General features: G+C 40.6%; 1 protein-coding gene across 1 annotated transcript in view; it reads right to left on the reverse strand.

Moving 5' to 3' along the window:
* Nucleotides 1–3,502: 3,502 nt before the first annotated feature.
* tmeff2a (transmembrane protein with EGF-like and two follistatin-like domains 2a) overlaps nucleotides 3,503–13,771 on the reverse strand; it is a 196,949-nt gene continuing 186,680 nt past the window's right edge. Inside the window, exon 10 of the mRNA XM_014163911.3 lies at nucleotides 3,503–4,173. Coding sequence (XP_014019386.1) covers nucleotides 4,077–4,173 — 97 coding nt within the window. The 3' untranslated portion in view covers nucleotides 3,503–4,076. The remainder of the gene's footprint in view (nucleotides 4,174–13,771) is intronic.

The raw sequence follows: 13,771 nt of genomic DNA on the forward strand, positions 1-13,771 counted from the left end.
GTAAACACATGGGGCCATCTGGGAGATGAGGAGCCTGGGTGAAAGGGCCATTACCCACTCCAGACAACCCAGGACTAATCCCTATATACTACTTCAATTTGACAGAGGGTGCCTCCCTTCATTGCCTCCTTTTAAGGGCTCCTCGAGTCATCACGAATTCATCCATTTTTGGTCTTTATAGCCTCACATGCATGCACGCACAGACACGCTCACACCCCTCTCGTGTAAACTAGGGTCATGCAAATGGATGCAAATGTTCAACGTAATGACACATTTTAAATCCAAATATAGCAGAACATTATCAGAAATTGGATATCAGACTAGTGATATGAAAAACATCACTTTAAAAATCACACATTATAACCCACAAGCAATTACTGACAGATTTTCACATGAAATGTATGTTGCATTCAAATCGATGACCACCATGACTAAAGCACTCTTCATTGTCCACATTCTGATTGTGCCTACCTCCAGTTGGTCAGGAAGATCAGATCACAATGAAATCTCAAAGCATTTTTAATTGTCTACATCTGTCTAAAAATGTGGGCACAATCAGAATGTGGACAAGATCAGGACAAAGGATGCATGTTAGCATAATATATAAATGGGGCTTTAAGGACTGAGAAAACATTTAAACAGAGATGGAAAAGGAAGCGAGATATCCCACTCCCTCATTTGTTCTGTTTCAATGGATGTCTATGAACTAAGTAGACTAGACCCAGCTGCTATCGCATTGATGTCTATGGAGTCCCACCCCCTTAACCTGTCTGGGATAGGGGGCAGTATTTTCACGGCCGGATAAAAAACATACCCGATTTAATCTGGTTACTACTCTTGCCCAGAAACGAGAATATGTATATAATTACTAGATTTGGATGGAAAACACTCTAAAGTTTCTAAAACGGTTTGAATGGTGTCTGTGAGTATAACAGAACTCATATGGCAGGCAAAAACCTGAGAAGATTCCATGCAGGAAGTGGCCTGTCTGACAATTTGTAGTCCTTCTGTTGCATCTCTATCGAAATTACAGAATCTGTGCTATTATGTGACACTTTCTAAGGATTCCATTGGCTCTCTAAAGCCTTCAGAAAGCAGAATGACGTGTCTCCTGTCTCTGGACAAAGTACAGCAGCAGAGTTTGTAAGTGGTCTGCCTGGGGACAGTGAGACTGGAGATGCGCGGTCACGAGACATCGCCATATTTTTATTTTCCTCTTTGAATGAATACAACGTTGTCCGGTTGGAATATTATCGCTATTTTATGAGAAAAATAGGATAAAAATTGATTTTGAACAGCGTTTGACATGCTTCTAAGTACGGTAATGGAATATTTTGAAATTTTATGTCACGAAATGCGCTCGCGTATTACCCTTCGGATAGTGACCTGAAAGCACGAAGTCCTGGGAGTGCATTCTGACGAAGAACAGCAAAGGTAATCACATTTTTCTAATAGTAATTCTGAGTTTAGGTTGCCCCAAACTTGGTGGGTGTCAAATTAGCTAGCCATGATGGCTGAGCTATGTACTCAGAATATTGCAAAATGTGCTTTTGCCGAAAATCTATTTTAAAATCTGACATAGCGTTTGAATAAAGGAGTTCTGTATCTATAATTCTTAAAATAATTGTTGTGTATTTTGTCAACGTTTATCATGAGTAATTTAGTAAATTCACCGGAAGTTTTCGGTGGGTATGCTAATTCTGGACATCACATGCTAATGTAAAAAGCTGTTTTTTGATATAAATATGAACTTGATTGAACAAAACATGCATGTATTGTATAACATAATGTCCTAGGAGTGTCATCTGATGAAGATCATCAAAGGTTAGTGCTGCATTTAGCTGTGGTTTTGGTTTTTGTGACATATATGCTTGCTTTGAAAATGGCTGTGTGATTATTTGTGGCAGGGTACTCTCCTGACATAATCTAATGTTTTGCTTTCGCTTTTAAGCCTTTTTGAAATCAGACAACGTGGTTGGATTAACGAGAGTCTTATCTTTCAAATGGTGTAAAATAGTCATATGTTTGAGAAATTGAAGTTATAGCATTTTTGAGGTATTTGTATTTCGCGCCACGAGATTCCACTGGCTGTTGAATAGAGTGGGACGCTAACGTCCCACCTAGCCCAGAGAGTAGACAGGAACTGACCATTTTTTTCAATAGTAAGCAATCTGAGTGAACTATCTTCATTTATCCAGTCTTTGATTTAAAGGTAATTTAAATAAAGTTGGATTCATTTTGAATTTGAGATGGAACGCTCACGTACCATGATAAATATTTAATTTCTCAGACATTTTCTCTCTCTCACAGAATCAGATTGTTAGGATTAACCACATCCTATGGGTAAAGTGTTTCATTACACAACAATCATTGCAATCAGTCATTTATGTAACCTGTGACGAGGACAAACATCTAATTGAACACTGTTGACCTTCCTGAAGTGAAAACTAAACAACATAAATCTGTTGGTGGAATCCTGGTCCCAGAATGATAACATTCCTATGGTGTATATCTGGGCAGACATGCAGACACTCTGAGTTTTCTGCTCCACCCTTACCCCCCGAAGCTGGAAAAATGAGGGGAGAGTACAGGAAGATAGAGGACTCCACATGCTCGTCTGTGGGGTGAACTGGGAAGTTACCCCCCGCTGTGTCTGTGGAATTTGTGTAGAATCCTGCAGTCTGGTGGTGTAGCCTTTGCGTGACCCTGACTATCATTCTAGTCAGGTCAGCTTAACTTTGAACACAATAGAACCTGGTCAGTAAGACCACATCGAATATTTCTCCACCGTGGTGTGTACAATGAAAAATTATGCATTTGACAACTTGACGATCTTGAACACAATATCAGACTTGTAAAGTTACCTGTATGATATTTGAAATCTGTCAGCTGTGTATATAAAGTGTGTGTATGTGTGTGTGTGTGTCTGTGTGTGATGCATAGAAAAGACATCACCTGCCATAGCTCATCAGGTACGGCTACTATAACTTAGCTACTCTAACTCAGTTCTCTTGTATAGGGTAGGCATATGTTGAAATAGTACCTCCTCATGGCAAGACAGCTCCTCACCATCAATTACAGTCCTCAAGGGCCAAAGTCCTACTGGGGCATGTTCAGGAAGGCACAACGTTATGGAATATTCAGATATAAATAGGTTATGTAGAACAAACATGCCTCTCTGACATTCTGAATGAAGAGTCATCATGTCTTGTCAGCTGTAACACACATTTCATCACATTTCTATTCGCAATGTTCCACAATGTTGGAGTTCAGGTTTTCTTTTCTATCTGATAGTTAATTGATCAATTAATGTCACTGATTGCCGGGGTGTTTACCCACCTGTGGCCCACTATAATTGATAGATTCCAAAGTGAAGATCTGTAAATACACCTTTCATCTCAGACAAACCTACCCCACCGTTTCCTCCTGAGTGATGTTATCTTAACTGTAAATGTGAAAATTGACACCCAACAGCGATATTTTAAAGATGGGCCAAAGTTACTTTTGTGATATAAATTATTTATTTACATTACAGAAAAAATACCCCACCAAGACAATGTAATAACTATTGGAAATAGATCAGTAATACATAACCAAATAGAGCTGTACTGTAGTACCATAGTTTCCTCTCCGGTGACCTATACCACAGGTGCAAGGCATCACGTGTAGCCCCCCTCCCCCTCCCAACCCCCCATTGCTTCTCCCCCTAAAAACAACCAACATCCCCCACGAACATCAGCTAACCCACTTCAATACCCCCCCCCCCCCCTCAACACACCAACCCCCAACACACTGACCCTGTATCCTCACCCCCAAAGCCCATTGTTCAATGCATCATCATTGGTGTCGGGGCAAAGCGCTGGTCTCCAGAAGGATGAAGTTGCCCCTAGAGGCTGATCTAAGGTCAGTTTTGCATTTCGTCCCCCTCCCACCACCCAATCCTTTATAGTTCATTCAGGTTGGGATTGTAGGGAAGTACAAGAAGGGTGAAGCTGATCCTAGATCTGTGTCTACGGGGCAACTTGAACTCAGAGAGAAGCGGGTCTCAGGGTTTCCCCCATCGCGGGGCGGCTCAGTCAGATGAGGCGGGTGGAGGCGCGCATGGTGTTCTCCGAGCTGTAGTGGGTGGCATTCTGCTTCTGCCGATTGACCCTGTTGCTCCGCGGGCACTTCCTGTCCAGACAGGAAGTGGAGTAGAGGAGAGAGAAAGGAGAGAGAGAGACAGAGAGAGGGGAGGAGGTATAACATTAGAGAGAGAGATAGAGAGAAAGAGAGTACTGTAAGCCATTTGTTTTATGTTCATTATCCAAGGGTTTAATGCCGAAAACAGTTTTTTTTTCATAATAAAGAAATAGTTCTGATTTATTGACCCTCAGTTGCTTTTATCTTTTGGTTGCTCATATACTTGAAGGGAAATCAACAAGTCAAAAAGGGAACTAACTAGGGAAAAGGGTATTGAATTGCTTTGGAAATGCTTGTTATAAAAAATGTGATAGCCTTCATTGCCACCTAGTGGCGCGGTCAATGATATGCAAGTACATAGAGAAAAGTCAGCAAATACAAGATAACAAAATACACTGAACAAAAATATAAATGCAGCATGTAAATTGTTGGTCCCGTGTTTCATGAGCTGAAATAAAAGATCCCAGACATTTTCCATATGCACAAAAAGCTTATTTCTCATTTTTTTGGGGCACACATTTGTTTACATCCCTGTTAGTGAGCATTTCTCCTTTGCCAAGATAATCCATCTACCTGACATGTGTGGAATATCAAGAAGCTGATTAAACAGCACAATCAATACACAGGTGCACCTTGTGCTAGGGACAATAACATTTTGAGGGAGTGTTCAATTGGCATGCTGACTGCAGGAATTTCCACCTGAGCTGTTGCCAGAGAAATGAATGTTCATTTATCTACCATAAGCCACCTCCAACATCGTTTTAGAGAATTTTGCAGTACATCCAACTGCCTCACAACCGCAGATCACGTGAATGGCGTCCTGTGGGTGAGTGGTTTGCTGATGTCAACGTTGTGAACAGAGTGCCCCATGGTGGCAGTGGGGTTATGGTATGGAAAGGCATAAGCTATGGAAAACGAATGCAATTGCATTTTATCGATGGCAATTTGAATGCACAGAGATACCGTGACGAGATCCTAAGGCCCATTGTCGTGCCAGTCATCCGCCGACATCACCTCATGTTACAGCATCATAATGCACAGCCCCATGTCACAAGGATCTGCACACAATTCCTGGAAGCTAAAAATGTCCCAGTTCTTCCATGGCCTGCATACTCACCAGACATGTCATCTATTGAGCATGTTTGGGATGCTCTGGGTCGACGTGTACGACAGTGTGTTCCAGTTTCCGTCATACCCAGCAACTTCGCACAGCCATTGAAGAGGAGTGGGACAACATTCCACAGCCCACATGTGAAGGTGATGTGTTGCGCTGCATGAAGCAAATGGTGGTCACACCAGATACTGACTGGTTTTCTGATCCACGCCCCTACTTTTTTTTAAAGGTATCTGTGACCAACAGATGCATATCTGTATTCCCAGTCATGCGAAATCCATAGATTAGGTCCTAATGAATTCATTTCAATTGACTGATTTCCTTATATGAACTGTAAGTCAGTAAAATCTTTTAAATTGTTGCATGTTGGGTTTATATTTTTACCAGAGCGCACATGTTCAAACCTTTGCACCGCCAGGGTTGTGGGTTCGATTCCCGGGGCCACCCATATGTAAAATGTATGCAAGCATGACTGTAAGTTGCTTTGGATAAAAGCTTATGCTAAATGGCATATATAAATAAATACGTATAAGTGGTAGAAATCCGCTAAATTAATGACTCAAATAGTTTCTATAAGAATGTAAAGGAAAATGATTCCCTCAACAGTCAATAAAGGACATCAATAAACATCAATATAATGCATTATATTACAACTCCTGTTGATCTTCTACTTCATTGATACATATAAAATGGTTGGTACCTAAGTATAGAAAAGAGCTATTATGTTCGTATTCTAAATATTCTGTACCGCATTCTATAATTTGCATCTCTGACACTGTAAAACCAATGCACCTAGGGATTAATTACGCAAACCATTAAAAACAGAATTCACTAATTAACAGAAATTCGATTAAGCAGCCTGGAATGTGGATATGGGGAGACACCATTTCTATAATGAAGCACAAATTAGCCTATACACTGTGAACAAAAGGTGCTATAAATGAATGGTAATGTAGTATAGTACCTGAATGCAATATTTTCAAAATACATAGATTGGTCTTCGGCCTGTTCTTTTGAACACTTGGTATTTTAACTATTTGTTCCCTGTATAAATAAATTAAAGGGTTCGTTCACCGAAATTACAAAAAGACACATTGGTTTCCTTACCCTGTATGCAGTTTAATGACAACATATGACAGCAATCCATGCTTTGCTTAAGTTTCCTTGGCACTGTTTCCACATGCTAATGCTTTAGCATTTGTGGCACAAATCGCATTCAAATGTTGGTTCAAATATTATATTTTTTTGTGCATCATGTCCAAATCATACGAAAGTAACTAAAATTAATTGTGAAGGTCAACAAAGTCACTTATAGATGTTTTGAACATGATGCGTGAAAAATGCTAATATCGGTCCCATTACTTGAATGGGATTTGTGTCACAAATGCTAAAAAGTTAGCGTGAGGAAACATTGCCAGCGAAAACAAAGCATTGATTTCAGTTATATCTGCTGTCAGGGAAAGGAAACCAATATATAATTTTGTAATTTGGGTGAACTATCCCTTTAAATTAAATGTGTGCATTAAGAATAATGGGGAAGTGTGAGGGCCTAATGTACTAATGTGAGCGAGTCGTAAAACGCATGCGTGTCGTTTGCTACAGAAGCAATGTGAATTTGATTAAACTGCATTGAATTCAGAGGTTTATTGGAAGATAAATGAAAGTGAAAGTAAACTGACTGGACACAACCTCATAACTGTGCCTTCTGTAATTGACCTTCACAGACAGTGTCTCTCTCTCTCTCCTCTCTTTCTCTCTCTCTCTCTCTCTCGCTCTCTCTCTCTGCACATAGCCTGTTTTTTCTTGAGAGCCAGGTCTGCCTATGTCGGCCTTTCTCAATAGCAAGGCTATGCTCACTGAGTCTGTACGCACTCAAAGTTTTCCTTAAATTTGGGTCAGTCACAGTGGTCAGGTATTCTGCCACTGTGTTCTCTCTGTTTAGGACCAAATAACATTATAGTTTGCTCTGTTTTTTTGTTAGTTCTTTCCAATGTGTCAAGTAATTATCTTTTTGTTTTCTCATGATTTGGTTGGGTCTAATTGTGTTGCTGTCCTGGGGCTCTGTGAGGTCTGTTTGTGCTTGTGAACAGCTTGCTTAGGGGACTCTTCTCAAGGATCATCTCTCTGTAGGTGATGGCTTTGTTATGGAATGTTTGAAGGCTTCCTTTTAAGTGGTTAATGAATAAGTGGTTGTAGAATTTAACGGCTCAATTCTTGATTTTGATAATTAGAGGGAATAGGCCTAATTCTGCTCTTCGTGCATTATTTGGTGTTTTACATTGTACACAGAGGATATTTTTGCAGAATTCTGCCTGCTGAGTCTCAATTTGGTGTTTGTCCCATTTTGTGAATTCTTGGTTGGTGAGCGGACCCCAGACCTCACAACCATAAAGGGCAATGGGACATGCACGTTTTGTTTTTTGCCCTAACAATACACAGCTGATTCGATTATGAAAGCTTGATGATTAGTTGATTATTTAAATCAGCTGTGTAGTGCTAGGGCAAAAAACAAAATGTGTACTCCTTGGGGTCCCGAGGACAGAGTTTGGGAAACCCTGCTCTTGGGCAATGGTGTCTAGATGGAATTTGTATTTGTTGTCCTGGCAACTGGACCATTTTTGGAACACCATTATTTTTGTCTTACTGAGATTTATTGTCAGTGCCCAGGTCTCACAGAATCTGTGCAGAAGATCTAGGTGCTGCTGTAGGCCCTCCTCGGTTGGGGACAGAAGCACCAGATCATCAGCAAATAGTAGACATTTGACTTCGGATTCTAGTAGGGTGAGGCCGGGTGCTGCACACAGCTCTAGTACCCTCACCAATTCGTTGATATATAAAGTGAGGGAAAAAAGTATTTGATCCCCTGCTGATTTTGTACGTTTGCCCACTGACAAAGACATGATCACTCTATAATTTTAATGGTAGGTTTATTTGAACAGTGAGAATTACAACAAAAAAATCCAGAAAAAAATGAGGGAAATAAGCATTTGACACCCTCTCAATCAGAAAGATTTCTGGGGAGTGCTCCTAATCTCCGCTTGTTACCTGTATAAAAGACACCTATCCACAGAAGCAATCAATCAACCAGATTCCAAACTCTCCACCATGGCCAACACCAAAGAGCTCTCTAAGGATGTCAGGGACAAGATTGTAGACCTATACAAGGCTGGAATGGGCTACAAGACCATCGCCAAGTAGCTTGGTGAGAAGGTGACAACAGTTGGTGCGATTATTCGCAAATGGAAGAAACACAAAAGAACTGTCAATCTCCCTCGGCCTGGGGCTCCATGCAAGATCTCACCTCGTGGAGTTGCAATGATCATGAGAACGGTGAGGAATCAGCCCAGAACTACACGGGAGGATCTTGTCAATGATCTCAAGGCAGCTGGGACCATAGTCACCAAGAAAACAATTGGTAACACACTACGCCGTGAAGGACTGAAATCCTGCAGCGCCCGCAAGGTCCCCCTGCTCAAGAAAGCACATATACATGCCCGTCTGAAGTTTGCCAAAGAACATCTGAATGATTCAGAGGACAACTGGGTGAAAGTGTTGTTGTCAGATGAGACCAAAATGGAGTTCTTTGGCATCAACTCAACTCGCCGTGTTTGGAGGAGGAGGAATGCTGCCTATGACCCCAAGAACACCATCCCCACCGTCAAACATGGAGGTGGAAACATTATGCTTTGGGGGTGTTTTTCAGCTAAGGGGACAGGACAACTTCACTACAAGAATCTTCTGACCTCTGTGATTGCCAACAAGGGTTTTGCCACCAAGTACTAAGTCATGTTTGGCAGAGGGGTCAAATACTTATTTCCCTCATTAAAATGCAATTCATTTTATAACATTTTTGACATGCGTTTTTCTGGATTTTTTTGTTGTTGTTCTGTCTCTCACTGTTCAAATAAACCTACCATTAAAATTATAGACTGATAATTTCTTTGTCAGTGGGCAAACGTACAAAATCAGCAGGGGATCAAATACTTTTTTCCCTCACTGTACGTTGAAGAGGGTGGAGCTTAAGCTGCATCCCTGTCTCACCCCACGGCCCGGTGGAAAGAAATGTGTGTTATTTTTGCAATTTTAACCACACACATGTTGTTTGTGTACATGGAATTTCTAATGTCGTATGATTTTCCCCCAATATCACTTTACATCAATTTGTATAGCAGACCCTAATGCTAAATTGAGTCAAAAGTTTTTTTGAAATCAACAAAGCATGAGAAGACTGCTTTGTTTTGGTTAGTTTGTTTGTCAATTAGGGTGTGTTGGGTGAATACGTGGTCTGTCGTACGGTAATTTGGTAAAAAGCCCATTTGACATTTGCTCAGTACATTGTTTTCACTGAGGAAATGTACGGGTCTGCTGTTAATGATAATGCAGAGGATTTTCCCGAAGTTGCTGTTGACGCATATCCCACAGTAGTTACTGGAGTCAAATTTGTCTCCACTTTTGTGGATTGGGGTGATCAGTCCTTGGTTCTAAATATTGGGGAAGATGCCAGAGCTAAGGATGATGTTAAAGAGTTTAAGTATAGCCAATTGGAATTTGTGGTCTGTATATTTTATAATTTCATTGAGGATACCATCAACACCACATGCCTTTTTGGGTTGGAGGGTTTGTATTTTGTCCTGTAGTTCATTCAATGTAATTGGAGAATCCAGTGGGTTCTGGTCTTTAATACTGTAGTTGATTCTAAGATTTGTATTTGATCATGTATATGTTTTTGTTGTTTGTTCTTTGTTATAGGGCCAAAAAGATTGGAGAAGTGGTTTACCCATACATCTCCATTTTGCATAGATAACTCTTCGTGTTGTTGTTTGTTTACTGTTTTCACAGAAGTGGTTAGAGTCACATACATCAAGCTGATTTCTGACATGCTGTACCTTCTTTTTCCATAGTGTATTTCTGTATTGTTTTAGCGATTCACCATAGGGATGGCGTATGCTCAAGTTTTCTGTGTATCTATGTTTTTGGTTGGATAGGTCTCTCAATTTCATTCTTAGGTTTTTGCATTCTTCATCAAACCATTTGTAATTGTTATTAATTTTCTTTGGTTTTCTGTTTGACATTTTTAATTTGATAGGGAAGCTAAGAGGTCAAATATACTGTTTAGATTTTCTACTGCCAAATTTACACCTTCACTATTACAGTGTAACGTTTTGTCCGGGAAGTCTAAAAGTGATTACATTTGTTGTTGTCTAAATGTTTTTTTTGGTAGGTTTCCACACTACTTTCCTTCCATCTATTGCATTTCTTTACATTATTCAGTTCCTTTGGCTTTGATGCCTCATGATTGAGTATTGTTCTGTTCAAGAAGACTGTGATTTTGCTGTGATCTGATAGGTGTGTCAGTGGGCTGACTGTGAATGCTCTGAGAGACTCTGGGTTGAGGTCAGTGATAAAGTAGTCTACAGTACTACTACCAAGAGATGAGCTATAGGTGTATCTACCATAGGAGTCCCCTCGAAGCCTACCATTGACTATGTACATACCCAGCATGTGACAGAGATGCAGGAGTTGTGACCCGTTTCGGTTGGTTAATGAATGAGAATGCTGTCACCTCCAATTAGATGTTTGTCCCCCTGTTTGCTGAAGGTGTCAGGTTCTGTTCCAGTTCTGGCATTTAGGTTGCCACAGATTAGTACATGTCCCTGGGCCTGGAAATGATTGATTTCCCCCTCCAGGATGGAGAAGCTGTCTTCATTAAAGTATGGGGATTCTAGTGGGGGGATATAGGTAGCACACAGGAGGACATTTTATCAACATAACCCGAAAGGCCTCTCAGCAAGGAAGAAGCCACTGCTCCAAAACCGCCACAAAAAAAGCCAGACTACGGTTTGCAACTGCATATGGGGACAAAGATCGTACTTTTTCGAGAAATGTCCTCTGGTCTGATGAAACAAAAATGGAACCGTTTGGCCATAATGACCATCATTATGTTTGGAGGAAAAAGGGGGAGGCTTGCAAGCTGAGGAAAACACCATCCCAACCGTGAAGCACGGGGGTGGCAGCATCATGTTGTGGGGGTGCTTTGCTGCAGGAAGGACTGGTGCACTTCACAAAATAGATGGCACCATGAGGTAGGAAAATTATCTGGATATATATTACATTTACATATTGAAGCAACATCTCAAGACGTCAGTCAGGAAGTTAAAGCTTGGTCGCAAATGGGTCTTCCAAATGGACAATGACCCCAAGCATACTTTCAAAGTTGTGGCAAAATGGCTTAACTTCTATGGGCTACGTGAGACGCTAGCTGCGAGACACAGCCTGTGAAATATCAGGGCGGCGTGTAGGGGGCAGTATTTTCACGGCCGGATGAAAAACGTACCCAATTTAAACAGGTTACTACTCTGGCCCAGAAACAAGAATATGCATATTCTTAGTAGATTTGGATAGAAAACACTCTGAAGTTTCTAAAACTGTTTGAATGGTGTCTGTGAGTATAACAGAACTCATATGGCAGGCAAAAACCTGAGAACAATCCAAGCAGGAAGTGGAAAGTCTGAGAATTGTAGTTGTTCTTTTGATTCTCTATCGAAACTACAGTGTCTGTGGGGTGACGTTGCACTTCCTAAGGCTTCCATTGGCCTTCAGAACGTGGTTTGAGCATTCTCCTGTCACTGGGCAGATAATAGGAGCTCCGTTACTGAGTGGACTGCCTGGCAACAAAGGGATTGGATATGCGCGGTCACGCGAGCGCACCGTTCCTCCTTTTCCTTCTTGAATCAATATGCTATTGTCCGGTTGGAATATTATCGCAATTTTGCGTTAAAAATACCATAAAGTTCGATTTTAAACAGTGTTTGACATGCTTCTAAGTACGGTAATGGAGCATTTTGACTTTTCGTCTCTGGTTCCGCGCTCGTGTGTTATGCCTTTGGATAAGTGATCTGTACGCACGAACAAAACGGAGGTATTTGTACATAAATATAGATTATTTCGAACAAAAACAAAATATCTTGTGGAAGTAGCAGTCCCGGGAGTGCATTCTGACGAAGATCAGCAAAGGTAAGACAATATTTCTAATACTAATTCTGAGTTTAGGTTGCCCCAAACTTGGCGGGTGTCTGTATAGCCCGCTGTGATGGCTGAGCTATGTACTCAGAATATTTTAAAATCTGACACAGCGGTTGCATCCAGGAGTATTCTATCTATAATTCTTTAAATAATTGTTATATATTTGTCAATGTTTATGATGAGTATTTTTGTAAATTGATGTGCACATTCACCGGAGGTTTGGTGGGAATACATTTTCTGAACATCACGCGCCAATGTAAAATGCTGTTTTTGGATATAAATATGAACTTTATCGAACAAAACATGCATGTATTGTATAACATAATGTCCTAGGAGTGTCATCTGATGAAGATCGTCAAAGGTTAGTGATTCATTTAGCTGTGTTTTGGGTTTTATTGACACATGTCCTTGCTTGGAATATGGCTGTGTGATTATTTTTGTCTAAGTACTCTCCTAACATAATCTAATGTTTTGCTTTCACTGTAAAGCCTTTTTGAAATCGGACAATGTGCTTACATCAAGGAGAAGTGTATCTTTAAAATGGTGTAAAATAGTTATATGTTTGAGAAAGTTGAATTATGACATTTTGTTGTTTTTGAATTTGCCGCCCTGATATTTCACTGGCTGTGTCCCGCAGGGAGCCCATAGAAGTTAAGGGCTTTGACACCTCTCATTTCACAACTCAGTGCTAATTGAAATTGCAGTCAGATACGTTCTGTCCTAGCAAGCTTGGTAGCCTTAACTTAGCATTCAGTCCTTATAATTGTAATGTATTTTCTTCTTGGCTTTAAACGTGGCTTCAGACTAAACATTACTCACTCAGTTCCAGGTAGGATGGTGTTTTCAGGTTTATGTTGTTTGTTTGCCAGAGCATTTGCGTAAAGCTTGGAAATCTTTGGTAGTAGGAATCCTTCCAGGTGATTTTGTCCAAAATTGGGGTTGTAGGTTTGTAGTTTTGATTTGGAGTGAAGGTTATATTGTGGAGGGTAGTATCCTGTATATGTCCTTGCCGAAAAAAATCCAAGTTTATCTAACTCTAAATCTGTCTTTTTGTAAAAACATGCTGAAAAATGCGGGAGCTCATCTCTCTCTCTCTGTCTTTCTCTGTCCCTCTCTCCCTGTTGTCTCGATTTCTCTCTCGCTCTCTCTCTCTCTCTGTCATCTTGATTTCTCTCTCTCGTTTTATCTTGGTTATAGCTTTTTAAAAACGTTATTAAATGTCATGTCTTGCATAGGTCAAGATGACCTTTCCACGTTCCCTACGCAGCACCAGAACGTAACCCCCTATGATGCACTACCTCTCATCATGACATCCCCAATGTGGAAAATGGATCTCTGTTTGTGTATGTAGTCCTATGTAGGGGTGTGAACGCACATTGTGCACTGTATGTGGGTGTGAACGCACATACAGTGCCTTCAGAAAGTTTTCACACCCCTTAACTTTTTCCACAT

Source organism: Salmo salar, chromosome 21 (genome assembly GCF_965601325.2).
Source record: "Salmo salar chromosome 21, fSalSal1, whole genome shotgun sequence".
Classification (NCBI taxonomy): domain Eukaryota; kingdom Metazoa; phylum Chordata; class Actinopteri; order Salmoniformes; family Salmonidae; genus Salmo; species Salmo salar.